The sequence below is a fragment of the Nilaparvata lugens genome, chromosome 4 (genome assembly GCF_014356525.2).
Source record: "Nilaparvata lugens isolate BPH chromosome 4, ASM1435652v1, whole genome shotgun sequence".
Taxonomy (NCBI): domain Eukaryota; kingdom Metazoa; phylum Arthropoda; class Insecta; order Hemiptera; family Delphacidae; genus Nilaparvata; species Nilaparvata lugens.
This window is the reverse complement of record NC_052507.1, coordinates 37,174,082-37,192,509: the sequence shown is the minus strand read 5'-3', so window position 1 is coordinate 37,192,509 and position 18,428 is coordinate 37,174,082. Positions and strand designations below refer to the sequence as shown.

General features: G+C 34.8%; 1 protein-coding gene across 5 annotated transcripts in view; it reads left to right on the top strand.

The window, feature by feature from the left end:
* Nucleotides 1-18,428, top strand: part of LOC111061195 (AT-rich interactive domain-containing protein 4B) — a 73,829-nt gene that overhangs the window by 688 nt on the left and 54,713 nt on the right. For all 5 annotated transcript variants that reach the window (XR_005571209.1, XM_039427402.1, XM_039427401.1 and 2 more), the window contains exons 2-9: nt 572-642; nt 4,054-4,161; nt 4,450-4,515; nt 6,753-6,846; nt 8,030-8,189; nt 14,508-14,783; nt 15,381-15,460; nt 15,879-16,000. Coding sequence is in view for 4 of the 5 variants with exons in the window: in XM_039427402.1 (XP_039283336.1) it covers nt 610-642; nt 4,054-4,161; nt 4,450-4,515; nt 6,753-6,846; nt 8,030-8,189; nt 14,508-14,783; nt 15,381-15,460; nt 15,879-16,000 (939 nt within the window). In the remaining variant the exon portion in view is untranslated. The remainder of the gene's footprint in view (nt 1-571; nt 643-4,053; nt 4,162-4,449; nt 4,516-6,752; nt 6,847-8,029; nt 8,190-14,507; nt 14,784-15,380; nt 15,461-15,878; nt 16,001-18,428) is intronic.

Here is an 18,428-nt window from a genome sequence, read left to right as displayed (position 1 = left end):
ACCACATTTTTCCTGTTCCAAAATCTAAAGAATAAATTATTTGAAATTTTATTAACTTCCAATCTAAGAAATTGATTTAATTAGGACCTTTTTTTCCTTGCACAGTGCTGTACTGTTGAATAGGAATACTGTCTAGGATAGACTAAATACCTATTATAAATAAAAACTTGTGCATTTTAGAACATTAAATTGCAAAAGTACTCAGTACCGTATGCTTCATCTCAATTTTTTCAACCGCCAAATGACATAGCTAATCAAAATTTACTTCTTTCCTATTCTCTTGGTAATTAATTGTTTTTTTTATAGCCTAATAGCTATGTATTTAGTAGGTTATAATGATTCAACCAAAATTGTGTTTTATTCTTTTTACTGGGTCGGTCATCCATTTGGAAAAAACTACATTCAAATAGCTTATATAAACTAATTGTTCCCCAATGTCATCTATTAAGAAATATTGTCACAACAATGATCATATTAGTAATTATCAACTATGCTACTGTTTAATCATTTTGTTGGTGAGACATTAGCCTAAATACCTTTTACCAGCCTACATATTCCCTCTTGTTTTCAGATGTTTTCTTATCAGAGGAAAAGAAAAAACCCATCCTAATGCAGCGTTGGGGCAGTAAACGTGAAATGATGGTGAGCTAACATTTTTATTTTTATAAATAGGCCTGCTATACTATAGTTTAGTTTTGAGAACCTAAATTCAATTTTGAATGCTCTCATCCACCCACACATGTTTGAACCTTAAGGAATAAGCTTATTTGTATATTTATAGCCTATCTGTTTAATTTCGATCACATTCTTCAGCCTTTATTACCTTTGCTGAGTTTTTATTTGAGTGATTTGGACAATGATTTTTCCAATTGAGTTTCACCAAAACTGACAAATACGTTTAAATCGAGAATTTAAAGGAAATTGTCTTGTCTTCATTATAATCATTAGCTCGTCGATCCAAAGCGGATCTTGGCCTCTTCTAACATTTGCCTCCATCCTACCCTATCCATGGCAGCACGCCTCCAATTCCTGATCCCAACAACTCTTGCATCTTCGGCAAATGAATCCATCCACCTCAACCTTGGTCTATCAGGAGTTCTACCTTCCATGTTGTAAGTTATTATCTATTTTGGTGGAAGTGACTCATCATCTCTTGCAACATGGTCTGCCCACCTGAGCCCACCTACTCGGAAAAGAGCCAGCACATCAATGTGACCATACATGTTGAGCAGATAACGATTCTTTCTTCTGCATCACACTCCATCCAACAGAACTCCACCGAAAATTCTGCGGAGAATATTTTTCTCGAATATGCTTATCAAATTTTCATCTGATCTTGTTAGAGTCCAAGTCTCACCGGCATAGGTAAGCACTGGCAAAATTAGTGTTTGTTAGATAGTAATTTTTGTTTTGCGGCTCAATTTCTTTGACCTGAGATGTTTGGCCAAATCAAAGTATGCCCTATTTGCCAATAGGATTCGCCGCTTGACCTGAAATTATGTGGTCTTGGTATTATAGTTGACCAAGTATCAGATATACAAATTCGTCTACCACTTCCAACACACAAGCAGATATTAGCTCTGATTGATTGGCATTCAACCTCTGAGCATGGGATCTTGATGAGACCATGATCTTTGTTTTCTGCCTATTCACAGTCAAACCTGCTGCCCTTTCCATGTGGCTGAATGCTACCATCATAATTGATCTAGCAGCAATATCATCAGCATAAGCCAGCAGCTGAACAGATTTACTGAGCAATATTCCTCTGGTATCAATTTTGGAATACCTTATTTAATCTCATGAGCAATATTAAAAAGCAGACATTCCAAGGCATCTTCCCGCCTAAGACCATTTACTGACTCAAATGGGTTAGACAAGAAATTCTTTATTCTCAACAAGCCTTATACATGGCCTCATACAACTTCTGCCTTTTAACACTGTCATACTATGCAGCCTTGAAATCCATAAACAAATGGAAAGAGTCATACTCCAACATCTTCTCCATAACAAGCCTCAAACAGAATATCTGGTTCACTGTAGATCTTGCTTGGTAATTTCCTGCTTTACAATCAACATGAGGTTACAGTCTCTTCCATTATACGTTTGAAAAAATCTTGTATCCAACACTCAAAAGAGTAATGTATCTGAAGTTTTTGCATATCATGGGATATACATTGTAGTATGCATTGTATGCACACAGTAGTATGCATTGATTCCAATTTTGAGGCATCACCTCTCTTCTCCCAAGTTTCAATGACAATCTGGTGCATTGTCTGTATCAAACTATCTCCTCCATTCTTGAGTAGCTCTGCTACTCCATCCTTCCCGGGAGACTCATTGTTGTTGAGCTTTAATGTCTTAACTTATACTTAAGATACTTATACTGATACTTACTGTATCATATTGATTGTCTATTCCATATCTTCATTTGATCATTGCAATGCAATTCTTTAGTTACACCAGTTGCATTTTCAACACTGGGCTTATATTATCATTTTCTCAAATAAACCATTAACAAGTTTCAAGAACTCTATCTTAATCTTCCAAGATAGAATAATGAATAGCTGAAATTATTTATATTACTGATCATGATGTTGGTATGAACATCAACATTGCCGTAAAAAACTGTTGTATGTATAGTATATTATCTCTACTGTACTAGTAGTTCTGTGAACAGTAGACCTCACGCAGTATTCTCATCCACAAGTACCTGATTGAAACTATAGACCGTATGGAAATAGGCTACAGCAATAGACTGGCTTCTCCACACATCTGTGTAATCACTTGTCAGCTGATCTATGATGAATAATTATATAGTCTGATTTTTACTCTAATATTGGCGTATGAAGGATGCTCCTTTTTCCTTTTATATTATCCTTGAAATGCAAAATTTCCAAAAACCTTGTATATACGTCGACGCGCAATTAAAAAAGGAACATACCTGTCAAATCTCATGAAAATCTATTACCGCGTTTCGCCGTAAATGCGCAACATATAAACATTTAAACATTAAGAGAAATGCCAAACCGTCGACTTGAATCTTAGACCTCACTTCGCTCGGTCAACAATAACCTGAAATACAAAATTAATTAACTTAGATCAAAGTAACATTAACTATAATCATGTGAGAAAAGATCTTGTGAAGAGTCTTCTAAATAAATATTCGTCTATTTTATAAAAGTTCTGCGTTCAAAATTGATTTTTTCCTCCGAAATTCTGAACCGACTGATCTATTTCGAGCAGTTGAATCTTAGATTAGTCATACGTAGAGATCTTCTTTAGTCGGTTCCATCAACCTGACTAACGGCCGATCTTTCAAGATCTCTGAAGGCCTGCAGTGAGACCAACACAGGCATAGCCCACAATAGAACATTTCAGTTGGCCGTTCTTGAATCCGCCAGCCAAATATATGAAATTCGATATTATAGCCTTTTTGTGTGTTGGTCTCATGGTTGATCTACACCTGAGAGATCGGACTCAAGCCGGTTGACTCATCACACTGAAGGCTGATCTCTGCGTATGGAGAGCCTTCTATATAGTCTGTATTTGTAGTGGAACAGTAGTTTTATCTTGAATCAATGTATTTTCACTTTTTGTATATTCTCAGTTCATATTACATTTTTAGCATATTTCTGCTGGAATGTAATAATCTTGATGTACCTACCAAGCAGATTTTTATCCTCCTGCATGGCTAAGAACCACCTTTGTATCGCGGGATTTCATAACAAAGTTCCAAAGTTTATTGTATTGTGAAATGTTTTTAAAATCAAGAATTCGCCTACTTGATTTGCTCCAAGTAGAATTTCATTCTGTACTTTTTAAAATCAATAACACTTTTTATTCTATTGTTTGCATTTAGCACTACTTTAAAATAGGAAAGTTCAGTATCACACACGTACTCTACTCCAAGTGAAGTCTGTCATTCAACAAAAACTGTTTGAAATAGATTGAATATTGTTTAAAAATAAATTCAAGTTTTTGTAAGTTACATTTGCGATAGTTGTAGCCTATTGTTTCAATTTTTATGGAAAATGATTTGATTTATGGTTACAGGGAGATGATCCCCCCTATCTCACAGTGGGCACAGAAGTAAGTGCCAAATATAAAGGTGCTTTTTGTGAAGCAGAAGTGAGGAAGGTCGTTCGCAGCGTAAAATGCAAGGTAAGTAGGGTTTAAAATTATTTATTCAAATCATGTAGGTTACAATAGGTACGATCAAGTACAATAGGCCTATGCATAATTTTATTCATTCTTTCTTGTGCATATTCAAACTATCAGAATTATTAAAATGAAAATTCAAGTATTGAACTTGTAACAACTTTTCAAGTGGTGTTGAAGTTTTTCTTTTGTTCTATTAGTGTGTAGAATTCCATCTTGTTGTTCTTAATTAAATTTTGTTTTTGCAAGTGTTATTTTTCTCATCTTCAATTGTTATTCTTTAACTTCCAGGTTGCCTTCAAATTTGGACTTGGGAATGCAACTGTCACAGATGACCAAATTCGGGGATCTCTGAGAGTATGTTCTGCTTTGTTTATTTTCAATATAATAATATCGGGGCTTTATCTTGCTTTTCCAGTGAAACTCAATACCTATTTTTATTTATTCATTGCATGTACATACAACAAACAAACACTCTAACACTCTATTTCTAATCGCTTGCAATTTTAAATAATTTGCTCAGTATATTTATCTTGAATTAACAGAAAGTCCTCATTGTTAAAGATTATTAAAAAAAATCTAGAGTTTTTGATTGATTCAATCGGGAGAACCTTGAATTCCTCATGATTTTAGTAACCGGGAAAAATACCGTGAATTCCTCATGAATTTTTCATAAGTTTCAATTAATTTAGTAAAGAAGTGTACAGTAATATTTACTAATTACATGTTATTTAATTAGTAAATAATTTTAGGTTAGCCTATGCTTCTTTAAATGCTTCTTAATGTACTGATAAAGTTCCTCTGGTGCAATCATAAAGTTTTTTTGGTCTAAGGGTGTAACTGAAGACTGTTGGCTTAGTAGATTTCTCATTAATTTCTGGTTTCAATCGATTTGTTAGCTTATTTTGAGTATAAAACAGTGAAAAATTGTCGCTCGCTTATCGTTCATTTTAAAATGATCATTTTTTTAGTCAGGATATAGGCTAAATCAATCACATTTCAAAATTAAATATCTTGATGGCTCCCTCCATTCTCTTTGGAATGAGACTTTTTTCAAGGTTTGAAGAGTCACCAACAGCCGGAATCGGTTATGGTACTGTACATACATATACAGAGTGATTCATATTTATGGGAACCCTTCAATAAGTTGGAGACTGTTGTAGATATAATACTGTAAATTTTAGGACAAGGTATTGGTCCAATAATCTTATCTTTTGACGTACAACTGAATTTTAACCCCGCATAGGGGATGACTTAGGGGTTGTAACTCGAATTAAATGTAAACATCCATTGTGTGGTACATCATTTTGAAGGCCTTTTCAAAACAAGAAATCAATTAAAATGTTCTGTGATACTTGTATCTAAAGTGGCGCATGATTGAAATTTCAGTTTTTATGTACTTGATCTAATAAAAAAAATAATTAATGATGATAAAATAGATGATTAGATGATAAAATAATGGGTGTTTAAATTTGAAATATTTTAGTTACAACCCCTCATTTCTCTAAAAACTAAAACTTCAATCAGCCGCCATTTCGGATACAGATATCATAGAACAATTTTATTGGTGCCATTTTTCTTGTTTTAAAAAGGCCTTCAAAATGATGTACCACACAATGGGTGTTCACATTTGAAATATTCGAGTTACAAACCCTAAGTCACCCCCCTATGAGGGGTTAAAATTCAGTTGTACGTCAAAAGATGGGGTATTCGACCAATAACTTATCCTGAAAGTTACAGTATTATATATTCTATAACAGTCTTCAACTTATTGAGGTTCTCATACTTATTATGACTCACTCTGTATATGGCTTCATTAGTAAAAGTATGACTCAGAATACATAATAAATGTTCAAATGTATTGATAACTTTGACATTGTAGTCTATTTTTGTGAGGAATTTTCGTTTTTCAACTACTTACTGAGTATTGAAAATGGACCTTGTCCGAAAGCATTCCACACATGAGTAGTTGGAAGAACGTACTAGTTCCTCACAAAAATAGACTGTAGTGTCAAAAATTATCAATATATTTGGAAATTTAAATACGCTATTCGCAATTCGTCATGGAAGATCAAACTGAAAATTTCCATAATAAATTCTTCACGAATGTATCTTGCTCCTCAAATACCGGAACTCTACCTGGAAAATTTTACTCTGGAAAACCGGGAATTACTCATGATTTTTTTATTTTAAAATGGGTGACCACTCTGTTGAAGATCCAATTATCTCTATTAAAGAACCTCACTATTTCTAATCGCCTGAAATTTTAAATAATTTGCACAGTCTATTTCTTTTGAATTAGCAAAAGAAAGTCCTCTTTGTTAAAGATTATTTTCATCTTGAATTTTTGATTAAAGTCTGTTTGATGCTGCCTGCAATCCTTCTCTTGTAATCCTTACTTCAATAATAACACAGTGTTTTCCAAGCCTGTACATTTGTTGTGAACTCTATAGTAATAATTATATTAATCGTTTCTTAAAATTACAGTCGTCTAATATATATTCAAATGGAATTTATTATTGTAGTAAATATCTATTTTTCTCAAAATAGATTCGTTATTTATAAAAAATTATGAGGATCTCTTATGTTTCTAGGCTGGCTCAAACGTTGAAGTGAAGCATCCCGAGAAAAAAGAATTTGTAGAAGCTACGATCACAAAAATCCAAGATTGCAGTCAATATACTGTCGGTGAGTGTGCTTTCATTGATTAAGTAACGTCATAGTAGGTTTTTTCACATTTATATTCATTGGTTTAAGTTGATATCTGTATTATGATCTAGTTTAAAAAACTCGATGAATTTTCTGATTGAATGATTATAAAGATGAATCTGTTCAAATTATTATTTACTTGGGTGAATCTTATTTATTTTATAGATGAAAGTACTGTTCATGGAATATTGCTTAGAAAAGTATATATTCAAATAAAAGAATTGAATTAAGATTATGTTTATTTTGATGTAATGTTAGTGTGTTGCATCCATTCCCTTTCTTCATCTTCTGGTTTATTCCATGTTTAAATCAATATATGGATTGCCTATTCTTCAGCTTAACGTATAAATTGTTCATCCAAAATGAATCTTTTTTTGTTCAGAAATAGAGTAGGAATAGGAGTGCATAGATATTTCTATCATCTTGAAGAAACTCTAAGGTCACAGTTCAAAATTGCGCATGGGGTAGGCTATTGCAAACAGCTCTTGAGTTTAATGAACTGCATCAACCTCCTCAATATTGATTTACAACTTAATGTTTCACAAATTCCAAAGGAGCTGTTTTATGAGAAAATTGTGTAGATTAATCCCATTTTGGGATTGAATTGTATGGTATTTATTTTTCATTTTTGAATTAATTTTGCTAGTTGCATCTGCATGAGCTATCGTAAAACTGTATTATTTCTTCAATAAAGTAACATTACCTGCCAGGATAGCTGAATCGACTAAGGCGTAGCACCCTCCAGTTTGCTAGTGCTACCTGGTCGCGAGTTCGAATCCCATTGAATAGGCATGGACGTTTGTTCATCTCATAAATCACCCTTGCACTTCCCATCACCCACGCACAAGCAAAAAAGCTCTTGTGGGAATCATCCGCAATAAAAAAATTACTTGAGTTCAAGAAACTAACAGTTACTGAAAAACTAATTTGAGTTACTCCCGTTCATCTGGTAACTAATACATTTCGAATATAGTAGTTTACTGCATATTACATAAGGTTATAATAGTTACCTCTATTAAATTAGGACACCTAGCTGTGTCGCTAATGGCACAGCAAGTGTCCAAATGTAATAGTTCTTATTGTGTTACAGTAGGGACATCAGGCTTCGGCCTGATGTTTGAAGGTTTTTGTCAACTGTCACGATTTTGTTTGGTCGTTGTAGTGTTTGATGATGGCGATATCACCACTTTGAGGCGAACGGCTCTGTGTCTGAAGAGTGGACGCCATTTTGCCGAAAGTGAGACATTGGACCAGCTGCCTCTCACTCATCCGGAGCACTTCGGAAATCCGGTGATCGGGGGACGTCGTGGCCGGCGTAACAGGTAAATAGATATAGAAATAGGAAGTAATTCGCCGATAAATACATGTCAGAGTACGTTGTAGTTTGAGTTGTACTTCAAACTACCAGAATTGGTTGAATTATAAAAGTTGGTGTTATTCATAAACAATGCTGACAATTTAAAGTGGATTCCACTATAATGTTATTCCAATCGTTTCACCTTGATAACGGCTAGTTGGTTGATTACTAACCCAACATTCCACCATAGGAGTGTCCAAGAATGTATCTTTGTTTTTTTTTTCATAATCAAAAACTTGATGGAAAAAATAACCACATATTCCTCTTACATACGTTGAAAACTGTTGTTTTCTGTCCTACTTATTACCATCTGCTCATTCTCATAGATTAATAGGCTTTTAAGAAAATGTGAATATTGCTGTTGTATTTATTGAAATAAAAATTAATATGATTCGTTAACGAGATGTAGGAAAGTTGGAAGAAATTGGTTGTAAATGATATTGGAGTCTACCTTAGTGAAAGCATGTTATAGTTGGGTTAATGTTCCTTCAAACATGTACTTGACAACAAAATCTAAAGTTTCTCAGCCTCAAATACTCTCCTTGGACTTTCACCTATAGTGAGGTCTACGTTATAATGGCATTATTTGATTAACATTGGTGTTTATATCCTAGTCTATCATTCGACAAAGCAGATAGCGCTATCCTTTCCTACCTGCAACGTTGCAATCTCGTTTTTCAAAAATATTAATATCAATATATTATGAAAATTTATTATTAAATGGTTGAAAAATATATCTCTTTAACAAAGCAAATATAATTGATTAGCCTATTTTAAACAAGAATGAACACTTAATATTTTATCAGATATACCGGTATCAGATGTATTCTATAGAAGGCAATAAAAAGGCAGAGAATCGGCAACGCTGTTCTCCTATCTTTCGTGGACCTCACGAAATGTTTCTCCCAATAGAATGTTAAACCAGTTGGTCGTTTTAAAAAGCAACAAATTAGCGACGACACGTTTTCCGATTGTTGGTCGACATTATCAAATCCTTTCATACTCAACGACAAACGACACTGACATTGTTTATGTATATCTTAGCACACAGAGAGGGCTTCGACTAGTTATATGAGACCAAAAACGTCTACTAATTACCCACAACAATTCTAATTGTTCCTTCCAACTTGTCACTTGCTACCGGAACACAAATAGTAAGCTACCTAACCTCAAAATGACATAACCAAACTATGTTCAAAACTCACGACGAAAGAGCGATGTCGTACAATTAATGTGGGAGCAGTCACGATAACTGTCGTACTACAATCTAACGACATCTTTGGTTTCGATGTGTGTAAGCTGACACCATTTGACACCATGGTATTTCGACTCTGACGACATCGTGTCGTCGCAAAATCGTGTGTGAAAATGGCCATTAGTAAGTTGATGGGGAGTATATTATTACAATTATCTTCCAAGGTATGATTATAAAATTGCACTTCCTCTTCATTCCATTCATTCCATTGACGGCTTTAAATATATGCATAATATACAGTGAAACCTCGATATTGTACACCCTGTTGTAGTTGAACGTACATATGTTATATAATATGTTATTGATAAATAAATAAAAATAAGTAATTTTAATTGGTTTAGTTGGTTGGTTAGATAGTACGGTGTATTTTCAGTTAGTGGTCATGAATTAGTGGCCAGCATATTATATTGCAACAGTGCACCCAAATTTAGTACAGGTCTCGTAATAGTTTATCTTTTGAGCGGTCCCTTGATATGGAATATATCGAGGCCCTTCCAGAAAAGCAAGCTGAGCTCTGGAAGGGAATTACTTCAAATAATTATAAATACAATTAAGTAGGCTCTGTATGACAAGAAAAGGATCATAAAGAAAACATACTCGTAATACAAACTATTAAAATGAATTAATGTAGATAAAGAATTAGAATCAATAATAGATTATTGCAAAGCTCAAGAAATTGAAGAACTACGCAGGAATCTCAAGTTTTGACTGAAATTCATACTATTCATCATATAAGACTGTTTTTCATTCCCATATCATGATATAATAGTTATTGATAAATAAATAAAAATAAGTAATGTTAATTGGTTTAGTTGGTTGGTTAGATAGTACTGTGTATTTTCAGTTAGTGGTCATGAATTAGTTCAATGTAAGGATAACGGTAGAACATGAATTATGTAAACATGTCGTCATATATATATATATATATAGCACATAACAGAAGACACTTTAAAGTTTGTAATATAAATTAAAACAGGAGACACGATATAAATAGATTGAAAACACTTAAAAACTTACATTAGAAATGGGGGGAAATTTTCGGAGACTGAGACTCTTTTCTCAACCGAGCAGACTGTAGTTTTGAATCCAACGGTCGTGTGACCACAGAGTACGCACGGGTATTTATATCGTGTCTCCTGTTTTAATATATATATTGTTGTGTAATCACAGCGAAATGCTTCGAGCAAAATTTTTTTAGGTTAAGTTTTCGTATCTCCGATATTTTGTTCATTTTTCTTCGCTGCTCTATTTGAGTTCAAATTTATTTTTGTATCATTATATTTTGCAATTTTCCAGTGTTCCATTTATTGTTGTTGGTTGTTTATTTTATGTTTGTTTTATTTTAAGCCTGTCGCTGATGACAAGACATGCACTTTATCATGCACGTTTTACCGTTAGTGGCCAGTCTAAGGCTGGTTTATCATGCACAAACACATGTTCATCATGCATGCTTTGTCATCAGCGAGAGGCTTCTAACATGAAATAGACAACCAAAAACACCAAACAAACTACTCTTCTTCTTCTAGTGAGTCTCCTATCGGAGGTTCGCTATCAGCACAGCAATCCGGATCTTATTCACTGCTGCAGTCAAACCAATCCCTCAAATTTTTAAGCCAGGAAACACGTCGCCTTCCAACACTCCTTTTCCGCTGATTTTTCCTTGAACTTGTCTGCAGAGTTATATATTTGTGGCTTCTCATTAGATGTCCAAGATACAGGAGTTTTCTCTTTTATATAGTGTGAACAATTTCACATTGTTTCGCAATTCAGTGTCATATGCTTGGCAGTCTCTTTAGACTGATTAGGTAGTCCTTGTGACCTACGTGAGTTCCACTCCTGGCCTTCTTTGTAGGTTCTTTCGGTGAGGAAGGGGCGGCCAAGTTGCCTCTATTAGGGCGCCCGGCCACCCTTGATTCAGCCTCTTGACCCACATTTGTGCCTGGTTTTTCACCCATCATTGGTCTCTTGGGTTTTTCTTTTAGCCCCTCCGAAAGTGTGAGTTTTGTGAGTTGGTATATGCTGTAGTATTTATTAAAATAAATAGGGTATGGAAATTACAGAATATACCAGTCAACTTATGGTTAGTTGGTGAAATTCATTTATTCGTTTAAAAATAACAAAATGATTATAGTTTCAAAAGGAAATAATTACCATGATACTGAGTTCTTGATCAACAATATTTTAATATTGAAATTTATCCAATAATTAATTTTTGAGAAATTATTCTATTTACATGATTCCTAAAAAAATTGTTATTCAAAATATGAATTGTTCAAAATATAGATTATGAGAAGAGGCCTGTACTGTATTAATGTTCGCGAAAGTATTCACATGTTTTCCACTTGTGATGGATAGCCAAAATTGGACCGCATGCTGCACGGCGAATTTAATCAAGGGCTCTGATTGGCTGAAAAGTTCAGCGTTCGGTGAACGGCGTGGAGAACGGTTAAAAGAGCGGCTAGTGGGATGACGAACGGTTCGGAGAACTGCGCGGCGGTTGTTTAACAGCTGAGTGTTAACATTATGAAACATATGGCTAATGTTCGCTGCACGACGGTTTATACGATTCGCTACGCTGTTCGAGGCTCGGTTCGGCATGTGTGGAAATACCCAAGGCTCCTAGAATACAATGTATAAATTAGAAATACCTTTATATCCATTTGAGGTATAGTTCCGTATCTGGTGTAGGTATTATCCATGTTGAAATTATTGATAGTGAATCAAATCACACAATGTTTTTCAGAACCTAAAATGTTGTGTTTAATATTAGTCCAGTCAATATAGACATGAAAAAGGGGGTGTGCTTTCAATATAATATTGTAGCTCTGATTTTTCAATATATTGTTTGGATACATAAGAGAAGTCCAGAACCAATTTTTGCATGCAAAATTTCCTTGTGTTAGATACAGAATGGCCCAAACATCTCGTATTTTCGGTTCATTTTCTAGTTTTCAGCTTATTTCCGCCAAATCCAGTCGTCGGACAGTTAAATTTTCTATTGCCTTTTTTCAGATTATAAAATTCTGAATAAAATGAAATCACTTGGAGCTCTCTATATCTAATGTGTTATAAGTTACAAAAACGAGTAAAATTTAAACAAAATAATCAATTTTAATGAATTTTAGTTTTCAATCAACAATATCTTCTGATTGCCACAATTCAAATGTATAATACAAAATCCATTTGGGATCTTTGTGCGCTCTCTGGTCTCAGGTTGAAGAGCACAAAATTACGCCTAGAGGGATTTTGAATTAAACATTTAAATTGTGCCAATTGGATATTGGAAATTCTGCATGAAAAATTGGTTCTAGATTTCTCTAATGTATCCAAACAATATATATTGTAGTTCTGAAAAATCAGAACTACAATATATATTGGAAACACCAATGTATATACCGGTAGTGACTGGACTATAATGTCTTAAAGGGTAAAGGGTAGGTTAGGGAGTTTCGTTTTTCTCGTAAATCGCCTTTTTTATATTATTCGACAAACTTACTTATTTGAAAGGTAAATTAAAACAAAAGTACTTTAGTTATTGTTCTAATCTTTTTTATATGAGAATACAATATCCCAATTTTTTCATGCATTCTTGAAAATAACATCAGATCAATGGTGGCCCCATTGATGATTTTGACACCATTTTGACCACATACACTGATGAAGTTGACTTTTGAAATTTGTATACACCCGTTGCAGTATATCAATCGGCAATAAATGTTGGCAATGGCGTCGCGAATGTTGTTCTTGAGGTTTGCTATGGTCCGTGGTCGATCGACATAAACCAGGGATTTCAAATAACCCCATGAAAAAATTGCATAAGCTTTGTCACTGAAAAAAATGACCGCATCCTCAGGCAGGTTGTCAATCAGCATAGCTCATGCATTTTGACGGGCAACAAAATCGCGTTCAGTCAATTCTTGACACAACAGCCAATTTATAGGGATGAAATTGGAGGTCTTCATGGAAAATTCATCGAACAGTGGGGTCAGAAATTGGCATAGCAGCAGCGTGTTCGCGAGCCTAACGCCAGGGACAACGCACATCTGACTGCCTCACTCTTTCTATATTTTCTGGAGTTCTGATGGTTCGTTGAAGTCTATTTCTGGGATTAGCGACACTTCAACACTCCCGAAATGAGCTAATCCACGACAGAATCGAATTACGGCCAGGAACGAGACTGTAAGGAGGAATTTCAAATCAAGCGCGGAAAACACGTTGCTTTGCAACAACAAGTGATCGACCATTACAAAAGAAGCTCTCTACTGCGAAGGCCCGCTGCTCTCTAGACCAGAGCATGAGGCTACTTACTTGAGGGAGGATAAATTTGAGAAATTCCTCCTCCAGATGCGACCCCTCCTGCCCCTCTACACGACCAATTCACCGGGTGGGAATTTTTTCACATACTTGTGCACTTTTGAAATTGTTATTTAAGAATATTATATTTTTCCAAATTGACCCCCTTCTGAGTAACCTCATAAACCCCCCCCCCAACCTATATTTTTACATATCAATCATGTGTTTTAACCAGCGAGAAAACCGGGAAAAACGTGAAATATACGGGAAATGTACGGGAATTGTACGGGAATTTTCTAAACCTGATTCATTGGACACCCTGTGGAAGAGTCGGTTGTCACTTGATTGGGCAAGCGGGTCTGCAGCCAGGTGTGCAGTATTCCTCTGTGAAAATATCTACAGGCTACCGCACATCCGCCGTGTCCTTGCCTCGTGGAGCCAGTCCCCTCATCCCTAACAACTAGCAAATATCCCTCAATTTGCTCGCCTGCTCTCAGAGTCATTTAGACATAAGTTAGCACAATCTTATTGTCGCTGCAATAATACTACTTACTCACTAATTATATTTTCTCACTATAGTCCAACTACGGACTATCTACCGTTAGTGGCCTGCCTAATGTTAACGTATGTAGCATGTACAGTATCATACTAATCAGTGATTAGTTAGATAGTACAGTATATTATTTTCAGTTGAAAGCCAGTAGCAGCACATTATATTGTATGTTTGCTTTGCAGAGAGGAGAGCAGCGACGACGATGATGATTGTCTGTCGACGCGCAAGGGTGGCGGAGGGGCCGGGGGGAGGGGTTCCGGGGGCAGAGGAGGCGGAAGCCGCATGGAGGTGGAGAAGGAGGCGGACATCGGCAAGGTGGTCTGCGTCGAGATGAGCGACAAGAAGAAGCAGAAGGACAACTGGTTCCCGGGCCTGGTGGTCGCACCCACTGCGCAGGACACGGTGCGCATACACGTCAAGGAAGAGTATCTGGTGCGCTCGTTCAAGGATGGCCGATAGTGAGTATAGGCTATCATAATTATCATTATTTTAACTTTATTTCTGTGATGAAAACTAGATCGATAGATAGAAAGATGATTTATTTGAAGAAAGCAAATACATGTATATATTGCACAAAAACTGTTCACAATATCTTTCAAAACAATGGATACAGTAAATAATTTATTTAAATTGAGCAAATACATTAATATATTGCAAAAAAAAACAGTTCACAATGTCTTCCAAAACAATAAGCACAGTAGATGATTTATTTCAACATGAATATAATGCACAGAAACAGTTTACAACGTATTTCAAAACAATAAGTACGGTAGATGATGTATTTGAACAAAGCAAATACATGAATATATTGTACAGAAACATCTCACAGTGTCTTTCAAAACAATAAGTACAGTAGATTTACGTACTTGTAAATCTTACTAGAATTATTCTTGTAATTCAATTTAGTTAATGTTTTGAAATAAGTGCTTCAACTACTCTGGAAATTTAATATTTGTCAGCTCTTTATAATTTTAAAATATTTCATCACAGATTATCAATATATCTGTTATTGAACAGCATTTATAATGTTTAATCTAATAATCTTCAATTTGCAGTTACACAGTTCCAAAGAAAGAAGCCACTTCATTCACCAGGGAAATCGGCTCCAAGGTTGATAACAATACATTGAGGACAGGTACGTTAAAACTATGCACATGTTTTACATAATAACTCAACCGATTATCTGTTTCTAAGCGGATGGAATTTAAATTCATGTTCTATGAAAATCATTCCGTGTGCTGCTCATTTCACTCGAAATTTTTTTCGATTTTTGTGAATGAATGAAATTTTTTTAGATTTTTGTAAATGAATGTAATTGGTTGAAAAATTGCACTTTTAAGCTGTTCATGAATAAAACAAGTAAACAGATTCATGTTCTCGTTTAAAGTTTTCATAATAAAATAAGTTGATAGTTGTGGCAATAGGTGATTTATACTATATTCGAGAATATTTCATACAAATTTAAGAAATGCTTCATGTAGACTAGATGTTTGAGATTAAATTTGAGACCAATTACTTGGAATTAATATCTAATGACTTGTGTTTTTCTGCAGCTGTTGACAAGGCTTTGCTTTTCCTCGATAAGGATGAGTTACCTCCCCATTGGGACAGAGAACTTCTCTTTGGTTTGGAAGAATCCACTGGCTCCGAATCCGATGCCGATTTGGACTCTGATGTGAGTAATGAAATTAAATCATTGTTTTATAACAGAAGAATCAGTAGCTTGTTTTTTGCAGCTTCAAATAATAAATTAATCAAAATAATTATTTTAGCAGTAAATATCATATAAGGTGATTTAGTGCAGGTTCTTTTTACTTTCCTTGCCCTATTACCATAGGTAAGGAAAGTATTGCTTTCCAAAAAAAATTAAGGTAGGCCTACCCTAATTTCATACGTTTCAAGGTCCCCTCAGTCCAAAAACATGATTTTTGGAGGTTGGTCTGTGTGTGTGTGTGTGTGTGTGTGTGTATCTGTGAACACGATAACTCCATTCCTAATTAACCGATTGACTTGAAGTTTCAAACTTAAGGTCCTTATACCATGAGGATCCGACAACAAGAAATTCAATAAAATTAAATTCAAAATGGCGGCTATGGCTAAAAAACCATGTTTTTCACGGTTTTCTCGAAAACGGCTCTAACGATTTTCTTCAAATTTATACCCTAGATAGCTTGATAAGCCCTATCAAATGACATGAGTCTCATTTCTGGGAAAATTGCAGGAGCTCCATAATATTCCTAAGTAGAATGAATTTTGTTAAATTTCTATCACGATTTTCTCAAAAATGACTTGACCGATTTTTTTCAAATTCATACCCTGTATAGTTATTTATCAGCTCTGTCAACTGGCATAAGTCTCCTCCCTGGGAAACTAACAGGGGGTCCCCCTGTTATTTATCAGCTATGAGTTATTTATCAGCTCTATCAACTGGCATAAGTCTCCTCCCTGGGAAACTAACAGGGGGTCCACCCCATCCCTGAGAAATTTACTTTGTAACCTCCTTCTCGTGCGTGAGGTAGGTAGGTAGAGCAGTTTATTCAAAAGAACACATGTCGATATTTTATTTGTAGAACAGCTCTTTTGACAACTTTTAAAAAATCCTCAAATTTCATGATTTCAACAAAGGAAAATGTACTCTGAAAACAATAAAAATAGTCTAATCATAGTTTTAATTATTTAGCCGCCAATCGGCATAATGTTATTCCCCTAAATTATCCTCGTTTAAGAATGAGGCTTTTAGATCAATGAGCAAGGAAAGTTGTGTGAGTGTACCACACCAGATTTTTATGAAATGTTTTGTATCTGTGGAATTACATAGCTTCAGACGTTTACGTAACACAGGATTCAATATTATTCGAACAACCCATTCTTTATAATCTTACAGTTGGTTAATTGACCGAGTGAAGTTAGGTCTAACATTCAAGTTGACGGTTTGGCATTTCTCTTTATGTTTAAATGTTTATATATTGCGCATTACGGCGAAACGCGATAATAGATTTTCATGAAATTTGACAGGTATGTTCCTTTTTAAATTGCGCGTCGACCTATATACACGGTTTTTGGAAATTTTGCATTTCAAGGATAATATTAAAGGAAAAAGGAGCCTCCTTCATACGCCAATATTACCGTAAAAATCAGACTATAGATTCATCATAAATCAGCTGTCTAGTGGACTCTAATACTACCCGTTTAAAAACATCGAACATCTTGAAAATGTATCTTTCCATCAACGTTAGTAGACAGTTGTCTACTAACTTTGTCTTTCCATAAGCTGAGGCCATGATTCTAGTTTAGAGTTTGGAGTTATTGATAGAAAACATTTTTTTTTATATTTTTATTTTTTAATCTGATGATCAAAATTGCAGCAAATATTATTGAAAAGGAATTGATTTCTAAAATCATGAAAAGTGAGAACTGAAGTTTGTAGGAAATCAGCATTATGGTAGTTTATTTTGTTAATTTCAACACCGATTTTTCGCCAACACGACAACACAGAATGTTCTCTGATGGGTTGATTGGATTGGCGTATCGACGGCAGCCTGATAACAGCCCTCACACTCACATTCCGGGACGACACGTCACGCACGGTACAATAGGACAGAAAGCTCTATGTTTATTTAGGATTTTTTCTAGACATTTTAAATTGATGAATTATTTATTAATTTTTGAGAAAACATAACAACAGGTCAATGTAACTTACTGAGCGCGAGGTCTACTGTTCACAGAACTACTAGTAATATTCCTAGGAATTTGAGTTCTTTCATTGTTTGTTTATTTAGTTATATTTTTTCCGCAGATCAAAAATCCTCGAGTAGTTTATTATATATTCTATATTCTTCTATATATTCTTATTCTACTATCTGTTGAAGCATATGTTTTTAATATCTATTTTGAATTCAAAGACTATTATGTTATCATTACCACAAATCAATTTGAATAACGAGTTTCTGCAGTGCATTTGGCGGCTGAAGAGTTTTAAACTAGACACAGTCTTCCACAACTTTCATTCCTAGCGAATTACTCACATGCAGCGATGCCCCGTTATTAACTAAACAACTTGACAGAATGTGGCTTAAAAATATTTGTATTACGGAGATGACTAA